The sequence below is a fragment of the Oncorhynchus keta genome, chromosome 17, assembly GCF_023373465.1.
Source record: "Oncorhynchus keta strain PuntledgeMale-10-30-2019 chromosome 17, Oket_V2, whole genome shotgun sequence".
Classification (NCBI taxonomy): domain Eukaryota; kingdom Metazoa; phylum Chordata; class Actinopteri; order Salmoniformes; family Salmonidae; genus Oncorhynchus; species Oncorhynchus keta.
The window spans coordinates 49,155,424-49,176,655 of record NC_068437.1 but is presented as its reverse complement, the minus strand read 5'-3'; the positions used below and the strand labels follow the sequence as shown (position 1 = coordinate 49,176,655).

The following is a 21,232-nucleotide window of genomic DNA, read 5'->3' as shown; positions in this document are numbered from 1 at the left end:
GAGACTACATTTACCAGGTGTCCGCCCGGTGTCCTCCGTCGAAATGATTGCGTAATCTCCAGCTCCATGCGCGTTTCCATTTTCTTCAGAGGAGAAAGTCAACTGCCACGAATGATTTATCATCGATAGATATGTGAAAAACACCTTGAGGATTGATTCCAAACAACGTTTGCCATGTTTCTGTCGATATTATGGAGTTAATTTGGAAAAGTTTGCGTTGTAATGACTTAATTTTCGGGGTTTTTTCTTACCCAAAAGTGATGAACAAAACGGAGAGATTTGTACTACACAAATAATCTTTTTGGAATAACTGAACATTTCCTATCTAACTGAGAATCTCCTCATTGAAAACATCTGAAGTTCTTCAAAGGTAAATGATTTTATTTGAATGCTTTTCTTGTTTTTGTGAAAATGTTGCATGCTGAATGCTAGGCTTAATGCTATGCTAGCTATCAATACTCTTACACAAATGCTTGTTTAGCTATGGTTCAAAAGCATATTTTGAAAATCTGAGATGACAGTGTTGTTAACAAAAGGCTAAGCTTGAGAGCAAATATATTTATTTCATTTAATTTTACACAATGAATGGTATTTTGTCTGCTAAAATCCATTTTTATAGCCTAACACGAAACATTTTATGAACCGCTTGTGTCGTGAATTCCATCTCATTCCATTTTCAACAACACATTTGATGTAAAATAAACGTGACTTTTCCAGTCATGTTTGGTTTCATTGCAATCAACTGGTTTGTTTGTAACACAACCAGACCTGATGGGTCATTTCACGGGACGTATTGCCTGAAAGAAACTGATTTGAAGACAACAAGTAATGACATCATTGTGCACCAATGATATGACCGCTGTTTCGTTGATTGACTGTATTTTAACCCAATGACCACTGATCGTCTTGAAATCTAGCTGGGTAGATAGCCAATGAGGTGAGGTAAAAGGCAATATGTAATGTTTATGTGTTGGAAGACCAACCCATGGAGTAAACTCCGGCGTAAAGAGGTTAATTCGCCATTGAAGATTCATACCGGAAGGACCCACGCATGTTACGCACAGCGTTGTTTTGGTAAAGCGCATCTTCAGCTGTTTATATGTCAATCAGTATGGCGACTAAGTCAGGGAAAACTACATCTAAGTCTAGATATACAGATGTACACACAATTTTCGAAGAAATTGATCGGGAAAGTGAGACAGAGATTGTTGGAGGACGATTCATTTAGCGATTGGAAATGGAGGAATATTTTTTGAACAGAGAGACATTGTTTTGGACTGGTAAGTTTTTCTCATGCCAATGCCGTTGTTTGAAATGAATAATATAAAATATTATTTGTGAAATGAAATAGCCTATTTGTGGCTGTTGAGGGGAGGGCAGGCCCACAACAATGGCCAAAGTGAAATGGAGACAGTAGATCTAGCTGAAATGTCATAATATAAAATAGACAGTAGATCTAGCTGGTCTGTCATAATATAAATGAGACAGTAGATCTAGCAGGTCTATAATAATATATTCACCCTTATGTTCCCTGTACTCTATATATATCTGTTTATTATACCTGTTGATACAGGGCTCATATGTGAAACTATTCTAACTGAACATTTTCTTTCACAGTGACACTGACTCCGAATGGGGGCCCCCAGTGCCAAGGTGTTCATCCCCCACTGAAGCTGGTTCATCCAGCTCCTGCCACAAGTAATCTGCCCAAATTTATTTCTGCAGGCATGGATGTGCTTCAGGGCCAAAAGGGCACAGCATGGATGCGTCGCTGTGTTCTTTGCAAAATGAAGTCCCCCATCACCTGCACCACATGCTTGGTGACCCTCCGCTTTACAGCAGAAATAGACCGCTATGGCACCTGGAATCAGCAGCACAATATTGTGTAGAGGACTGAGGGTCTTCCAAATATTGAAAGTGTTATTCTGTAAATGTATATTCTTTTTTTTTCATGTTTATTCTCCATCTTTTTTTGGGGTGGGGGGGTGTGTTAGAATACCATTTTGGTATTTTGTATATACACTGCTCAAAAAAATAAAGAGAACACTTAAACAACACAAAGTTAACTCTAAGTCCATCACACTTCTGTGAAATCAAACTGTACACTTAGGAAGCAACACTGATTGACATTACATTTCACATGCTGTTGTGCAAATGGAATAGACAACAGGTGGAAATTATAGGCAATTAGCAAGACACCCCCAATAAAGGAGTGGTTCTGCAGGTGGGGACCACAGACCACTTCTCAGTTCCTATGCTTCCTGGCTGATGTTTTGGTCACTTTTGAATGCTGGCGGTGCTTTCACTCTAGTGGTAGCATGAGACGGAGTCTACAACCCACACAAGTGGCTCAGGTAGTGCAGCTCATCCAGGATTGCACATCAATGCGAGAAGGTTTGCTGTGTCTGTCAGCGTAGTGTCCATAGCATGGAGGCGCTACCAGGAGACAGGCCAGTACATCAGGAGATGTGGAAGAGGCCGTAGGAGGGCAACAACCCAGCAGCAGGACCTCTACCTCTGCCAAGGAGGAGCACTTCCAGAGCCCTGCAAATTGACCTCCAGCAGGCCACAAATGTGCATGTGTCTGCTCAAACTGTCAGAAACAGACTCCATGAGGGCCCGACGTCCACAGGTGGGGGTTGTGCTTACAGCCCAACAACGTGCAGGACGTTTGGCATTTGCCAGAGAACACCAAGATTGGCAAATTCACCACTGGCGCCCTGTGCTCTTCACAGATGAAAGCAGGTTCACACTGAGCACATGTGACAGACGTGACAGTCTGGAGACGCAGGCAGCAGAACGTTCTCCACGGCAACATCCTCCAGCATGACCGGTTTGGCGGTGGGTCAGTCATGGTGTGGGGTGGCATTTCTTTGGGGGGGCCGCACAGCCCTCCATGTGCTCGCCAGAGGTAGCCTAACTGCCATTACGTACCGAGATGAGATCCTCAGACCCCTTGTGAGACCATATGCTGGTGCGGTTGGCCCTGGGTTCCTCCTAATGCAAGACAATGCTAGACCTCATGTGGCTGGAGTGTGTCAGCAGTTCCTGCAAGAGGAAGGCATTGATGCTATGGACTGGCCCGCCCGTTCCCCAGACCTGAATCCAATTTAGCACATCTGGGACATCATGTCTCGCTCCATCCACCAACGCCACGTTGCACCACAGACTGTCCAGGAGTTGGCGGATGCTTTAGTCCAGGTCTGGGAGGAGATCCCTCCGGAGACCACCTGCCACATCAGAAGCATGCCCAGGCGTTGTAGGGAGGTTATACAGGCACGTGGAGGCCACACACACTACTGAGCCTCATTTTGACTTGTTTTAAGGACATTACATCAAAGTTGGATCAGCCTGTAGTGTGGTTTTCCACTTTAATTTTGAGTGTGACTCCAAATCCAGACATCCATGGGTTGATAAATTTGATTTCCATTGATAATTTGTGTGATTTTGTTCTCAGCACATTCAACTATGTAAAGAAAAAAGTATTTAATAAGAATATTTCATTAATTCAGATCTCGGATGTGTTATTTTAGTGTTCCCTTTATTTTTTTGTGCAGTGTAGTTATTCTATTCAAAATGTATAACTTCACAGATTTGGCCACTTGGGTACATTTGGTCTACTTGTGTGGGACACCTGGGTGACTTCATGATAAATGTCATGTAGCACAGTCATTTTGGAAGTTATCATTCTGAAACTTTGTACAAGTACTGTTGCCCTCATGTTTTTCACTGAAATTGTCCCCATCATCCTATCTGAATGTTTGTTTCGTCTTGTTCATTTTAAAGATGATACAACAATAAAAATGAAAAAACGCATGTTTTTTTCATTGTATTATCTAAACCAGATATATTGTGTTATATTCTCCTACATTCAACTCATATTTACACAAACTTCAGAGTGTTCTTTCAAATTAAACCAAGAATATGCATATCCTTGGTCCTGGGCCTGAGCTACAGGCAGTTAGATTTGGGTATGTCTTCAGGCGGAAATTGAAAAAAGTAGGGGGGGTAATAGTGCACTACTTTTTCATCACAACCCGACTCTGTTCAAAAGAAATGTACACTATAAAGAGAATAGGGTGCCATTTCAGACGCAGCCTCATTTTCACGGAGTCTTGTCTACTCTGCTCAGGGTCGCTGCTCCGTCTCACAAACTCTCGTCTACTCTGCTCAGGGTCATTGCTCTGTCTCAAAAACTCATCTACTCTGCTCAGGGTCATTGCTCTGTCTCACAAACTCATCTACTCTGCTCAGGGTCATTGCTCTGTCTCAGGAGGTCCTGACCCAATCTATCCAGTGAAAAAAAGGAAAAACGCCAATGTTTTGCATCCTACATTATAATAGCCCTACAGGCCCCCAGTACATCTCAGTGAAATACAGACAGCAACGAATGCAGCGAGTGATTTACCAGGGAGGGAGGGAAGGAGGTTGTGTGCCAGTGTCTACAAGGCCCTTTCATATTTCAGAAATAGGATTTTGTGTCACTTCTGGTTATATCCAGCAGAATTAACATTTGCAATTTACTAAAAGGGTGCGCACCCAGTTGCATAGTGACACACATACACACATTATATAACGTTGAATGTCTATGTTCGGCGGCCCAAGCATTACATAACACTGCTCAGTGAACCAGGAGACCTTCAGGCACCTCTGACCAGTCCACTGAGATAAAGAGATGAGCCATTTAAGACTGAAAAGGAAAAGATTCTGCCACCAGACTCCCTAACATGTCTAACTCTGAGAGGAAAAAAACAAACGCACGACAACGACACACACCAAAACAAGCACATACTACACACACACACAAACACACACAGAGGCACATGACACACTAAAATATGTATTCAAGTTGTGGGCAAAAAGCCTTCTGAGACACAGCTGTTGTCTTGTGACTGTGGAGTCACTCAGTACAATCAGCTACGGCTTCCTGGAGAGAACAGACGTGTTCCTAAATAGTGCACTACTGTTGACCAGAACCCTATAAGCCCTGGTCAATTTGTTTAACCAGGCAAGTCAGTTAAGAACAAATTCTTATTTACAATGACGGCCTAGGAACAGTGGGTTAACTGCCTTGTTCAGGGGCCAAACAACAGCTTTTTACCCGGTCAGCTCAGGGATTTTACCTTGTCAGCTCGGTTACTGGCCCAACGCTCTAACCACTAGGCTACTTGTGCACTACTGTTGACCAGGACCCTATAAGCCTTGATCCTACTACGTAGGGAATGGGATGCCATTCAGCACCACCAAGTGTTTTCTTCCCTCTTGGACAGGGATGTTATCACGTAAGAGGGAAAAGGCCAGTGGCTGGCAATCAATGGAGTAAAGGCTGTTTCACTGTGGTTTCACTGAGCCACTTCAAAGAGGGGGGGGGGGGTTAACAGAGGCCAATCACCCACAGTCCCATTGCAATTCCATGATCAAATGCAATCTCCTCGCTAGCTATTCTGCTCATCAGTCTTCAGGGCAGGTGGAACTCTTTTAGTAGACTAATTACAAAGTGCAGAGAGGAGCTGCTGGATGAGATGACCTATCTATTGTTCTTCCCCTTAACAGCCTTTTCTGGGTGGCCTGAATTGGAACCGCTTCAGCTCAAAGCCCATCAATTAAGAGTAGCGGTATCGTACGTCAGGCATACGCAGATGAAACACTATTGAAGAGAGGGATCCCCACACACTTATGACATTCAAGAGAGAGATGAACCACAGGAGATACTATGTGATGTCATGGTTGAAGACTAAGCATATGAAAAGTATAAGAAAACGTCAAGAAACACAATCAATGTATCTATCAAAAAACATCTGATTTGATGTGTTACCGTATGTTATAAACCAATGGTCTTTCAAAGAGCTGAAATGTAAACACTACAAGCCATTATATACTGTATCCCACACTTTGGTTTAATCAGAGCACATTTGAGATGACCTTGAAGTGAATGCCACATTTGGCTAATCAGCTAATTTAGGAATAGCAATAATATACAGGTGGTATTATACAATTGGCAATATCACAATAATAATAACACAAAGCACATTTTCTGGCTTGAGACACACAGTTACATAGCTCACACCTCCGTCACCAAACCCCAGCCACTTGCTGACGTTTTCACACACGTTTATATTAGAGTAGGCAGACCGTCAGCGACAGACAAAGAGGGTGCTGCTGGGAAATCTCGTACAGCTGTCTTCCTCCCTTTCATCCATCCCAGCGAGTTTAGGGACACAATGTGAAGCTGGTTGCTAGGTGACCACTGAGCCCTATTACGACATGCGTGAGCCCTGGACATCCAGCAGCATGTGCGATGAACCAACAGGTCCCCAAACATGGATAATGAGATTGTATTTACAAGAATCCCCATTAGCCAAAGAATGGGAAGTATAATGATTCTACTGTCTATTCATTGGGTAATAAATGGGGATTCTTGTAAATAATCTGTCCTTTTCTTCCCCCAGACTCAACATCCCATGTTGTCCCTTCAGGGAGAATAGGGCCAATGTAACACTGAACAAGGTCATCAGTTCAAAGCCTTGATTGAATTATTTACTACAGTATCGACAAATAAACAATTAAGAGACAGTTCAGCCTGTTAGTACATTGCTACCGCACATATCCACACAATTTATTTTCCTCCTATCCCCAAAGTAGGTTACACCACCAAGCAGAGTTCTTTATTTTAGTGACAGGTTGTGTTGTTATTAGGCCATGAGGTACCTCCAAGGCATGCTCTGCAGTGTCTCTGGGCGGCTGTCCAAAAAGAACAACTCACTGTCCATGAGACAGTCACAAAGATGAGCAGAACAACTCACTGTCCATGAGACAGTCACAAAGATGAGCAGAACAACTCACTGTCCATGAGACAGTCACAGAGATGAGCAGAGCACTGTAGTAAGGTCTGGTGAGGGCAGGCTTAGTCCAACATCAATACAAGCTCCACAGTACCAGGCAAAGAGAGGGAAGGGTGTTTGGAAACAACAGTCATTGATGAGAGGGCAGCACGAGTTTAAATATACCTATCAGTTGCAATGAAGCTTTGATTATTTCTCCTACAGCAACATTTCTTGCTTAGTGATGGTGGGAGGGGGGTCTATACAGTAGGGAGGGGGGATCTATACAGTAGGGGCGGTCTATGCAGTAGAGTATCGCAGTATTATTTTTGATTCTATAATTTATTTTATGACTGAGTAGCGATTCTCTCCAACAACAATGTTTTCGTTAAGAGCGCAAGTCAGCTCAACCTGTACCAACATTCTGGTATTTCTCCTTCTCTAGCTCGTTCTCCATGTTCTTCTCTAGCTCGTTCTCCATTAGCTCGTTCTCCATGTTCTCCACTAGCTCGTTTTCCATGTTCTCCACTTGCTCATTCTCCATGTTCTCCGCTAGCTCATTCTCCATGTTCTCCACTAGCTCGTTCTCCTCTAGCTCATTCTCTACTAGCTCATTCTCCATGTTCTCCTCTAGCTCGTTCTCCACTAGCTCATTCTCTACTAGCTCATTCTCCATGTTCTCCACTAGCTCGTTCTCCATGTTCTTCTCTAGCTCGTTCTCCACTAGCTCATTCTCTACTAGCTCGTTCTCCATGTTCTTCTCTAGCTCGTTCTCCACTAGCTCATTCTCCATGTTCTCCACTAGTTCGTTCTCCATGTTCTCCACTAGTTCGTTCTCCATGTTCACCACTAGCTCGTTCTCTACTAGCTCGTTCTCCATGTTCTTCTCTAGCTCGTTCTCCATGTTTTCTCCACTGGCTCGTTCTCCATGTTCTCCACTAGCTCGTTTTCCATGTTCTCCACTAGCTCATTCTCCATGTTCTCCACTAGCTCATTCTCCTCTAGCTCGTTCTCCATGTTCTCCTCTAGCTCGTTCTCCATGTTCTGCTCTAGCTCGTTCTCCACTAGCTCATTCTCTACTAGCTCGTTCTCCATGTTCTCCACTAGCTCATTCTCCTCTAGCTCGTTCTCCATGTTCTCCTCTAGCTCGTTCTCCATGTTCTGCTCTAGCTCGTTCTCCACTAGCTCATTCTCTACTAGCTCGTTCTCCATGTTCTTCTCTAGCTCGTTCTCCATGTTCTCCACTAGCTCGTTCTCCATGTTCTCCACTAGCTCGTTTTCCATGTTCTCCACTAGCTCATTCTCCATGTTCTCCACTAGCTCGTTTTCCATGTTCTCCACTAGCTCGTTCTCCATGTTCTCCACTAGCTCATTCTCCATGTTCTCCACTAGCTCATTCTCCTCTAGCTCGTTCTCCATGTTCTCCTCTAGCTTGTTCTCCATGTTCTTCTCTAGCTCGTTTTCCATGTTCTCCTCTAGCTCGTTCTCCATGTTCTGCTCTAGCTCGTTCTCCACTAGCTCATTCTCTACTAGCTCGTTTTCCATGTTCGCCACTAGCTCGTTCTCCATGTTCTCCACTAGTTCATTCTCCATGTTCTTCTTTAGCTCGTTTTCCATGTTCTTCTCTTGCTCGTTCTCCATGTTCTCCACTAGCTTGTTCGCCACTCGCTCGTTCTCCATGTTCTCCTCTAGCTCGTTATCCATGTTCTCCTCTCGCTCATTCTCCATGTTCTTCTCTAGCTTGTTCTCCATGTTCTCCTCTAGCTCGTTCTCCACTAGCTCATTCTCCATGTTCTCATCTAGCTTGTTCTCCATGTTCTCCACTAGCTCGTTCTCCATGTTCTCCTCTAGCTCGTTCTCCATGTTCTCCTAGCTCGTTCTCATCTAGCTCATTCTCCATGTTCTCCTCTAGCTCGTTCTCCACTAGCTCGTTCTCCATGTTCTTCTCTAGCTCGTTCTCCATGTTCTCCACTAGCTCGTTCTCCATGTTCTCCTCTAGCTCGTTCTCATCTAGCTCATTCTCCATGTTCTCCTCTAGCTCGTTCTCCACTAGCTCATTCTCCATGTTCTCATCTAGCTTGTTCTCCATGTTCTCCACTAGCTTGTTCGCCACTAGCTCGTTCTCCATGTTCTCCTCTAGCTCATTCTCCATGTTCTCCACTAGCTCATTCTCCATGTTCTCATCTAGCTTGTTCTCCATGTTCTCCACTAGCTTGTTCGCCACTAGCTCGTTCTCCATGTTGTCCTCTAGCTCGTTCTCCATGTTGTCCTCTAGCTCGTTCTCCATGTTGTCCTCTAGCTCGTTCTCCATGTTGTCCTCTAGCTCGTTCTCCATGTTGTCCTCTAGCTCGTTCTCCATGTTCTCCTCTAGCTCGTTCTCCATGTTCTCCTCTAGCTCGTTCTCCATGTTGTCCTCTAGCTCGTTCTCCATGTTGTCCTCTAGCTCGTTCTCCATGTTGTCCTCTAGCTCGTTCTCCATGTTGTCCTCTAGCTCGTTCTCCATGTTGTCCTCTAGCTCGTTCTCCATGTTCTCATCTAGCTCGTTCTCCATGTTCTTCTCTCGCTCGTTCTCCATGTTCTCATCTAGCTCATTCTCCATGTTCTTCTCTAGCTCGTTCTCCATGTTCTCATCTAGCTCGTTCTCCATGTTCTCATCTAGGTCGTTCTCCATGTTCTCATCTAGGTCGTTCTCCATGTTCTCATCTAGCTCGTTCTCCATGTTCTCATCTAGCTCGTTCTCCATGTTCTCATCTAGCTCGTTCTCCATGTTCTCATCTAGCTCGTTCTCCATGTTCTCCTCTAGCTCATTCTCCATGTTCTTCTCTAGCTCATTCTCCATGTTCTCCACTAGCTCGTTCTCCACTAGCTCGTTCTCCATGTTCTTCTCTAGCTCATTCTCCATGTTCTCCACTAGCTCGTTCTCCATGTTCTTCTCTAGCTCATTCTCCATGTTCTCCACTAGCTCGTTCTCCACTAGCTCGTTCTCCATGTTCTTCTCTAGCTCATTCTCCATGTTCTTCTCTAGCTCATTCTCCATGTTCTTCTCTAGCTCATTCTCCATGTTCTCCACTAGCTCGTTCTCCACTAGCTCGTTCTCCATGTTCTTCTCTAGCTTGTTCTCCATGTTCTTTTTCAATAGTGAGCCAACATGTTTTCAGCACTTTTAAATCCACAAATGATCAAAACTCGTTTTCTAATGCGCTCTCTTGTCCCACTGCACCAGACATGGAACATCGGATCCCAATAACATCACAGTATAGAAACTACAATAGATATCATATCAGCACCTAAGTATTGTAATAATATCGTATCATGAGATCCCTGGCAATCCCCAGCCCTAGTCCTCATAGACCACACTGACAAATGTTTTGGCTCTCGCCTTCCTCAATGCGTGTGTGGTCACAGTACCACACCAGTGCTCTGTATGTAGAACAACCCTAGACTGTGACAAACTGGCTCGGCTGGAGGACAAAGACTCAGGAGAGTACTGACATCTATGATGTAGGGCAGCATCGCACCTTGCCAGTTCATCTCACACAAAAAACAGAATGACACACACGCACATGCTGCACTTACACACTGAAAATATGTTCCTTCTTCACACACACACACACACCTTCACCCACCTCCCACCCACTCACCTGCTCCCATATACATACACACACAACTTCACCTACACACACACACACACACACACACACACATTGCCCTTTCACACTGGAATCTGTTCCTGTGAGGAACATAACATCAGTGCTAAACATATGCTTGATTATAGGTTATTTCAAGCAGCTGCTGTTGTTCTCTGAGAGAGGACAGGAAGCCACACAGACAGATAAGAGCATTAGACGTCCACTGCTAAGATATTCTGTATTGTTGGCAGGATACACTGAGAATGCTGCATCCCAAACTGTCCCGTGTTCAATATCCCTATACAGGGCACTATTTTTCAACAGGGCACATTCATAGTAGGTTATTATTTCCTTAGCTATTAGGGGAAAGGGGGACACCGAGTCAGTTGCATAGGGAAAGGGGGATACCTAGTCAGTTGCATAGGGAAAGAGGGATACCTAGTCAGTTGTATAGGGAAAGGGGGATACCTAGTCAGTTGTATAGGGAAAGGGGGATACCTAGTCAGTTGCATAGGGAAAGGGGGATACCTAGTCAGTTGCATAGGGAAATTGGGATACCTAGTCAGTTGCATAGGGAAAGGGGATACCTAGTCAGTTGCATAGGGAAAGGGGGATACCTAGTCAGTTGCATAGGGAAAGGGGGATACCTAGTCAGTTGTATAGGGAAAGGGGGATACCTAGTCAGTTGCATAGGGAAAGGGGGATACCTAGTCAGTTGCATAGGGAAAGGGGGATACCTAGTCAGTTGCATAGGAAAGGGGGATACCTAGTCAGTTGCATAGGGAAAGGGGGATACCTAGTCAGTTGCATAGGGAAAGGGGGATACCTAGTCAGTTGCATAGGGAAAGGGGGATACCTAGTCAGTTGCATAGGGAAAGGGGGATACCTAGTCAGTTGTATAGGGAAAGGGGGTACCTAGTCAGTTGCATAGGGAAAGGGGGATACCTAGTCAGTTGCATAGGGAAAGGGGATACCTAGTCAGTTGCATAGGGAAAGGGGGATACCTAGTCAGTTGCATAGGGAAAGGGGGATACCTAGTCAGTTGCATAGGGAAAGGGGGATACCTAGTCAGTTGCATAGGGAAAGGGGGATACCTAGTCAGTTGCATAGGGAAAGGGGATACCTAGTCAGTTGCATAGGGAAAGGGGATACCTAGTCAGTTGCATAGGGAAAGGGGGATACCTAGTCAGTTGTATAGGGAAAGGGGGATACCTAGTCAGTTGTATAGGGAAAGGGGATACCTAGTCAGTTGTATAGGAAAGGGGGTACCTAGTCAGTTGTATAGGGAAAGGGGATACCTAGTCAGTTGTATAGGGAAAGGGGGATACCTAGTCAGTTGTATAGGGAAAGGGGGATACCTAGTCAGTTGTATAGGGAAGGGGGGGATACCTAGTCAGTTGTATAGGAAAGGGGTACCTAGTCAGTTGTATAGGGAAAGGGGGATACCTAGTCAGTTGTATAGGGAAAGAGGGATACCTAGTCAGTTGTATAGGGAAAGAGGGATACCTAGTCAGTTGTATAGGGAAAGGGGGATACCTAGTCAGTTGTATAGGGAAAGAGGGATACCTAGTCAGTTGTATAGGGAAAGGGGGATACCTAGTCAGTTGTATAGGGAAAGAGGGATACCTAGTCAGTTGTATAGGGAAAGGGGATACCTAGTCAGTTGTATAGGGAAGGGGGATACCTAGTCAGTTGTATTGGGAAAGGGGGATACCTAGTCAGTTGTATAGGGAAAGGGGGATACCTAGTCAGTTGTATAGGGAAAGGGGGATACCTAGTCAGTTGCATAGAGAAAGGGGGATACCTAGTCAGTTGTATAGGGAAGGGGGATACCTAGTCAGTTGTATAGGGAAAGGGGGTACCTAGTCAGTTGTATAGGGAAGGGGGATACCTAGTCAGTTGTATAGGGAAGGGGGATACCTAGTCAGTTGTATAGGGAAAGAGGGATACCTCGTCAATTGCATAGGGAAAGGGCGACACCTAGTCAGTTGTATAGGGAAAGGGGGATACCTAGTCAGTTGTATAGGGAAAGGGGGATACCTAGTCAGTTGTATAGGGAAAGGGGGACACCTAGTCAGTTGTTTAGAGAAAGGGGGACACCTAGTCAGTTGTTTAGAGAAAGGGGGACACATCGTCAGTTGACCGTTTTTTTAGTTATGTAACTGAATGCATTCAACTGAAATGTGTCTTCTGCATTTAACCCTTCCCCTCTGAACCAGAGTATGTTTGTGAAGGGTTGCCTTAAATCAACATCCATGTCTTCTTTGCCCTTACTCAGGGGCAGAACAACAGATTTTTACCTCGTCAGGGGATTCGATCCAGTAACCTTTCAGTTACTGGCCCAACGCCCCTACCCACCAGGCAACCTGCCGCCCCCAGTCTACTTATACTTTCAATTGGTTAAATTGGAGCCTGAATACATTGTATTGTGTATGTAAGATACAGAATATTTGGTGGCCACGTTTGGCCATGGCCACTCAGACCAGCAGTGTTGTCATATTATATCCACTACCAGAGCCATGCATACATATTTATCTCAATACACATCCACTAAGTGCATTAAAAAAAACATATTAAAACCTGCTATGTGACCCTAAAGGCTTTCTACAACCTGCTATGTGACCCTAAGGGCTTTCTACAACCTGCTATGTGACCCTAAGGGCTTTCTACAACCTGCTATGTGACCCTAAGGGCTTTCTACAACCTGCTATGTGACCCTAAGGGCTTTCTACAACCTGCTATGTGACCCTAAGGGCTTTCTACAACCTGCTATGTGACCCTAAGGGCTTTCTACAACCTGCTATGTGACCCTAAGGGCTTTCTACAACCTGCTATGTGACCCTAAGGGCTTTCTACAACCTGCTATGTGACCCTAAGGGCTTTCTACAACCTGCTATGTGACCCTAAGGGCTTTCTACAACCTGCTATGTGACCCTAAGGGCTTTCTACAACCTGCTATGTGACCCTAAGGGCTTTCTACAACCTGCTATGTGACCCTAAGGGCTTCCTACAACCTGCTATGTGACCCTAAGGGCTTCCTACAACCTGCTATGTGACCCTAAAGGCTTCCTACAACCTGCTATGTGACCCTAAGGGCTTCCTACAACCTGCTATGTGACGTTAAGGGCTTCTTACAACCTGCTATGTGACCCTAAAGACTTCCTACAACCTGCTATGTGACCCTAAGGGCTTCCTACAACCTGCTATGTGACCCTTAGGGCTTCTTAGGAGAGGAAAGTATGGGGAGATGTAAGAGAGGAGATGCAGTATCCTGAATGGGTTGTATTCCATGTTTTTCTGCAAATGGACCAGGACGACTGATCCGTGTAAAGGAAAGAATGATTGGGGCCATGTATCGTGAGATTTTGAGTGAAAACCTCCTTCCATCAGCAAGGGCATTGAAGATGAAACGTGGCTGGGTCTTTCAGCATGACAATGATCTCAAACACACCGCCCGGGCAACGAAGGAGTGGCTTCGTAAGAAGCATTTCAAGTCCTGGAGTGGCCTAGCCAGTCTCCAGATCTCGACCCCATAGAAAATCTTTGCAGGGAGTTGAAAGTCTGTGTTGCCCAGCAACAGCCCCAAAACATCACTGCTCTAGAGGAGATCTGCATGGAGGAATGGGCCAAAATACCAGCAACAGTGTGTGAAAACCTTGTGAAGACTTACAGAAAACGTTTGACCTCTGTCATTGCCAACAAAGGGTATATAACAAAGTATTGAGATAAATTTTTGTTATTGACCAAATACTTATTATCCACCATTGTTCGCAAATAAATTCATTAAAAATCCTACAATGTGATTTTCTGGAATTGTTTTTCTCATTTTATCTGTCATAGTTGAAGTGTACCTATGATGAAAATTACAGGTCTCTCATCGTTTTACGTGGGAGAACTTGCACAATTGGTGGCTGACTAAATACTTTTTGCCCCACTGTATATATATATTTTTTTAATAATCGGAAATCGGTGCCCAAAAATACCGATGTTTCCCGATTGTTATGAAAACTTGAAATCGGCCCTAATTAATCGGCCATTCCAATATATCGGTCGACCTCTAATCAGGTTATTGGGCTGTATGCCTAGGACAACCAATTACATATTAGGTTATTGGGCTATATGCCTGGGACAACCAATTACATCTCAGGTTATTGGGCTATATGCCTGGGACAACCAATTACATATCAGGTTATTGGGCTATATGCCTGGAACAACCAATAACATATCAGGTTATTGGGCTATATGCCTGGAACAACCAATTACATATCAGGTTATTGGGCTATATGCCTGGAACAACCAATTACATATCAGGTTATTGGGCTATATGCCTGGAACAACCAATTACATATCAGGTTATTGGGCTATATGCCTGGAACAACCAATTACATATCAGGTTATTGGGCTATATGCCTGGAACAACCAATTACATATCAGGTTATTGGGCTATATGCCTGGAACAACCAATTACATATGAGCATTGTTCTGCTTCTTTAGAGGAAGTCCTGGTTGGCTCACATCTATAATAAAAGGAGCTGACAGAACCAGAGCTACCAGAATTAGAGCTGACAGAACCAGAGGCCACCCACAGAAAACAACACGTCAGAGAATAGGCTCCAGCTTGCTCACTGCTAACAGTGAAAACAACACGTCAGAGAATAGGCTCCAGCTTGCTCACTGCTAACAGTGAAAACAACACGTCAGAGAATAGGCTCCAGCTTGCTCACTGCTAACAGTGAAAACAACACGTCAGAGAATAGGCTCCAGCTTGCTCACTGCTAACAGTGAAAACAACACGTCAGAGAATAGGCTCCAGCTTGCTCACTGCTAACAGTGAAAACAACACGTCAGAGAATAGGCTCCAGCTTGCTCACTGCTAACAGTGAAAACAACACGTCAGAGAATAGGCTCCAGCTTGCTCACTGCTAACAGTGAAAACAACACGTCAGAGAATAGGCTCCAGCTTGCTCACTGCTAACAGTGAAAACAACACGTCAGAGAATAGGCTCCAGCTTGCTCACTGCTAACAGTGAAAACAACACGTCAGAGAATAGGCTCCAGCTTGCTCACTGCTAACAGTGAAAACAACACGTCAGAGAATAGGCTCCAGCTTGCTCACTGCTAACAGTGAAAACAACACGTCAGAGAATAGGCTCCAGCTTGCTCACTGCTAACAGTGAAAACAACACGTCAGAGAATAGGCTCCAGCTTGCTCACTGCTAACAGTGAAAACAACACGTCAGAGAATAGGCTCCAGCTTGCTCACTGCTAACAGTGAAAACAACACGTCAGAGAATAGGCTCCAGCTTGCTCACTGCTAACAGTGAAAACAACACGTCAGAGAATAGGCTCCAGCTTGCTCACTGCTAACAGTGAAAACAACACGTCAGAGAATAGGCTCCAGCTTGCTCACTGCTAACAGTGAAAACAACACGTCAGAGAATAGGCTCCAGCTTGCTCACTGCTAACAGTGAAAACAACACGTCAGAGAATAGGCTCCAGCTTGCTCACTGCTAACAGTGAAAACAACACGTCAGAGAATAGGCTCCAGCTTGCTCACTGCTAACAGTGAAAACAACACGTCAGAGAATAGGCTCCAGCTTGCTCACTGCTAACAGTGAAAACAACACGTCAGAGAATAGGCTCCAGCTTGCTCACTGCTAACAGTGAAAACAACACGTCAGAGAATAGGCTCCAGCTTGCTCACTGCTAACAGTGAAAACAACACGTCAGAGAATAGGCTCCAGCTTGCTCACTGCTAACAGTGAAAACAACACGTCAGAGAATAGGCTCCAGCTTGCTCACTGCTAACAGTGAAAACAACACGTCAGAGAATAGGCTCCAGCTTGCTCACTGCTAACAGTGAAAACAACACGTCAGAGAATAGGCTCCAGCTTGCTCACTGCTAACAGTGAAAACAACACGTCAGAGAATAGGCTCCAGCTTGCTCACTGCTAACAGTGAAAACAACACGTCAGAGAATAGGCTCCAGCTTGCTCACTGCTAACAGTGAAAACAACACGTCAGAGAATAGGCTCCAGCTTGCTCACTGCTAACAGTGAAAACAACACGTCAGAGAATAGGCTCCAGCTTGCTCACTGCTAACAGTGAAAACAACACGTCAGAGAATAGGCTCCAGCTTGCTCACTGCTAACAGTGAAAACAACACGTCAGAGAATAGGCTCCAGCTTGCTCACTGCTAACAGTGAAAACAACACGTCAGAGAATAGGCTCCAGCTTGCTCACTGCTAACAGTGAAAACAACACATCAGAGAATAGGCTCCAGCTTGCTCACTGCTAACAGTGAAAACAACACGTCAGAGAATAGGCTCCAGCTTGCTCACTGCTAACAGTGAAAACAACACGTCAGAGAATAGGCTCCAGCTTGCTCACTGCTAACAGTGAAAACAACACGTCAGAGAATAGGCTCCAGCTTGCTCACTGCTAACAGTGAAAACAACACGTCAGAGAATAGGCTCCAGCTTGCTCACTGCTAACAGTGAAAACAACACGTCAGAGAATAGGCTCCAGCTTGCTCACTGCTAACAGTGAAAACAACACGACGAAGCACCATCTCTCCCTGATGACAGGTGATAAACCCTACATCCCCATCCCATCCACATCCCATCCATATCTCCAGCATTGAACCATTACACTGAGGGGTTTACTAACAGCTTGCAAGGTCATTGGAGGTGGTCTGTTCTGGTGGGGATGACTGAGCAGAGCAGAACAGAACACCAAACACACAAGACTAAACTGTTGATTCCCGCGAGGGACTGCTTTTATTTTATTTTATTAACAAGACTAAGGATAGGCTAGATTTCCAGGGAACACTTTCGGTCAAGCCATCGTTATAGTTGACAGCAACTCACTGCAGCGCTATATAATAGTTCATATGAAGTACTGTACACGCATGGTACGTGAGATTAAATCAAATTAAGATCAAATCCTACTCTGAGGAATGATCACCAAATAGATTGTGAAGTGTGACCACTTTCCATGACTAATATAACAACGCAATAACAAGTTAGAATTGAAAGGGACAATCCCCTGGGACCATGTCTATCTCATCTATACAGCATTATGAAAAGTGGTAGGATGATGTTTGTTTAGCTGCCACCCTTTGTGCTCTCTTCTAGTTCCTGTTTTGTTATGATCCCTTTTTGTGTTACATCATGCCCATGCTGCTCTGACAGTTGATTTTAAGAACACAAGCTGTCCATGGATTATCAGCACCTAATGAGTCCATGAACACAATCATTATCTACTCTCCTTTCTGCCTCATACTAAATGACTTCAACCGATCCCTGTTGAAGTGACACTGAAAGTGATGGAATCTTGGATTAGAATATAAAACATTCCCACAGCACACAGAGCAAGTCCTGAGTCTATGTTTATAATTTTGCAAACACAACCTGTGGTGGTCAAGTGTTAGACAACGAAGTAAATAAATAAAGAATTTAGGTGAGATGGTGCTGTACTGAAAAACAAGAGAAATCCACAGCAAGAATAATATACATTTAGCAGACGCTATTATAGGGTTAATTGCCTTGCTCAGCAGTCTTAACATCTAGGCTACATGTTAGCTAATACATTTTCAAGAGGAAATCTAATCCATTGTGGCTACTGCTTGGGTTACCCTGGAATTAAACTGATAAACTGATACACTTTGTTATGTTATGTGAAACAATGGTGAAACTGAGATTTCAGGCTATGCTTGAGTATGAACTCAATCACCTTACAACTAAAAAGACAGATGAATCAAACTGGACAGTGTATGGAAGTGACTCGAAACACAACTCTGAGGACCATACCATATCTAAGGGGAGTAGACAGAGCTTCAGCCATAAGACGAGGTGCAGCCCAAAACCTTCATCTCTTTCCACACAGTAGCTTAGTTGTCCTTATTCCAGCAATAACAGAACGCCAATTATTCATTAAGTCAGTGAATTGTGGAACCTTCTGGAGAGTATCCCAGACTTTTATAACTAATTTTGCGGAAGTTCAGTTGATTTGGAGGCTCAGACAACTATGCCATAATGTGCTGCCCTAATGATTTTCTGGGTCAAACAAAATTCCCTCGATGATAAAAGGAGAACATTCATATATGTATTCAATCAGACCTCCTCCCATCCGGTGACGTGGATGTGGATTAAGGCAGGCCCACGTACCTCTCTGTTTCAGAGGGGTTGGGTTAAATACGGAAGACACATTTCAGTTGAATGCATTCAGTTGTACAACTGACTATGTATCCCCTTTCCCTATACAACTGACTAGGTATCCCCCTTTCCCTATACAACTGACTAGGTATCCCCTTTCCCTATACAACTGACTAGGTATCCCCTTTCCCTATACAACTGACTATGTATCCCCCTTCCCTATACAACTGACTATGTATCCCCTTTCACTATACAACTGACTAGGTATCCCCTTTCCCTATACAACTGACTATGTATCCCCCCTTCCCTATACAACTGACTAGGTATCCCCTAATTCCCTAAACAACTGACTATGTATCCCCTTTCCCTATACAACTGACTAGGTATCCCCTTTCCCTATACAACTGACTAGGTATCCCCCTTCCCTAAACAACTGACTAGGTATCCCCCTTCCCTATACAACTGACTAGCTATCCCCTTTCCCTATACAACTGACTAGGTATCCCCCTTTCCCTAAACAACTGACTAGGTATCCCCCTTTCCCTATACAACTGACTAGGTATCCCCCTTTCCCTATACAACTGACTAGGTATCCCCTTTCCCTATACAACTGGCTAGGTATCCCCTTTCCCTATACAACTGACTAGGTATCCCCCTTTCCCTATACAACTGACTAGGTATCCCCCTTTCCCTAAACAACTGACTAGGTATCCCCTTTCCCTATACAACTGACTAGCTATCCCCCTTTCCCTATACAACTGACTAGGTATCCCCCTTTCCCTATACAACTGACTAGGTATCCCCTTTCCCTATACAACTGACTAGGTATCCCCTTTCCCTAAACAACTGACTAGGTATCCCCTTTCCCTATACAACTGACTAGCTATCCCCTTTCCCTATACAACTGACTAGCTATCCCCCTTTCCCTATACAACTGACTAGGTATCCCCCTTCCCTATACAACTGACTAGGTATCCCCTTTCCCTATACAACTGACTAGGTATCCCCCTTTCCCTATACAACTGACTAGGTATCCCCCTTCCCTAAACAACTGACTAGGTATCCCCCTTCCCTATACAACTGACTAGCTATCCCCCTTTCCCTATACAACTGACTAGGTATCCCCTTTCCCTATACAACTGGCTAGGTATCCCCTTTCCCTATACAACTGGCTAGGTATCCCCTTTCCCTATACAACTGGCTAGGTATCCCCTTTCCCTATACAACTGGCTAGGTATCCCCCTTTCCCTATACAACTGGCTAGGTATCCCCTTTCCCTATACAACTGACTAGGTGTCCCCCTTTCTCTATACAACTGACTAGGTACCCCCTTTCCCTATACAACTGACTAGCTATCCCCTTTCCCTATACAACTGACTAGGTGTCCCCCTTTCTCTATACAACTGACTAGGTACCCCCCTTTCCCTATACAACTGACTAGGTATCCCCCTTTCCCTATGCAACTGACTAGGTATCCCCCTTTCTCTTTATCCTTTCCATCCAGTTTTAAACAGATCATCACAAATCCTTCATTAGCATTCTGTTCACATTGAAAAGGGTTATTCCACAGCTCAAGTCCAGGAAGGAAATTGTGATTCCTTACAACCGCATCGGAGAAGAAGATCCAAGGTCCTTCCCATAACACCCTCTTCTCCAATGCCTTTTGACGAGGAGGCAAGGGGAAGAAGATGCAAATGCAGACAAAAATTGAGAAAGAGCCTCAGTTGCCTTACCTCGATGAGGAAGTCTCCGTTGCGAAGCCCCGCCCGCCATGCAACCCCGCCCTCGTCCACAGACTCCAGGTACTGCAGGGCGGGGAAGGCGGGTGTAGGGGTGAACTCCTCGATGGGCGTGTCCGCTGGAGGGGTGGGTGAACAGGTGCAGACAACGGCCCAGGTAAAGAAAGAGAGAGAAAGGCAAGGTAGCAACATCACTGTCTGGGACAGTATCATTATTACACATATGTTATGAAGTTAATTCAACAACACGTCACCCATGAACTTCAACACAGCAGTGTGATGTACAATAGACACCTTTGAATGTTAACGTTCAAAATTGACAGCATCAGGGAAATGGCGAACATATTTTCCTGGACCACAGACAATGAAGATGTTGCCAACTGTGTTGCATACACATGTACATGGAAGACACATGTAAATACAGTGCATTCGGAAAGTATTCAAACCCCTTGACTTTTTCCACATTTTATTACGTTACAGCCTTATTCTATAAATATCACATTTACATTAGCATTCAGATGCTTTACTCAGTACTTTGTTGAAGCACATTTGGCAGCAATTACAGCCTTGAGTCTTATTTGGGTATGATGCTACAAGCTTGGCACACCTGCATTTGGGGAGTTTCTCCCATTATTCTCTGCAGATCGTCTCAAGCTCTGTCAGGTTGGATGGGGAGCCTCACTGCACAGCTATATTTAGGTCTCTCCAGAGATGTTAGATCGGGTTCATGTCCGGGCTCTGGCTGGGCCACTTAAGGACATTCAGAGACTTGTCCCGAAGCCACTTGTGCGTTGTCTTGGCTGTGTGCTTAGGGTCGTTGTCCTGTTGGAAGGTGAACCTTCGTCCCAGTCAAAAAGGCCTGATTGGTGGAATGCTGCAGAGATGGG

General features: G+C 44.6%; 1 protein-coding gene across 2 annotated transcripts in view; it reads right to left on the bottom strand.

Annotated features, from left to right (window-relative positions):
• LOC118395980 (SH3 and multiple ankyrin repeat domains protein 2-like) overlaps positions 1-21,232 on the bottom strand; it is a 176,774-nt gene that overhangs the window by 30,074 nt on the left and 125,468 nt on the right. For both annotated transcript variants that reach the window (XR_008066846.1, XM_052466318.1), the window contains one exon: positions 20,340-20,464. Coding sequence is in view for 1 of the 2 variants with exons in the window: in XM_052466318.1 (XP_052322278.1) it covers positions 20,340-20,464 (125 nt within the window). In the remaining variant the exon portion in view is untranslated. The remainder of the gene's footprint in view (positions 1-20,339; positions 20,465-21,232) is intronic.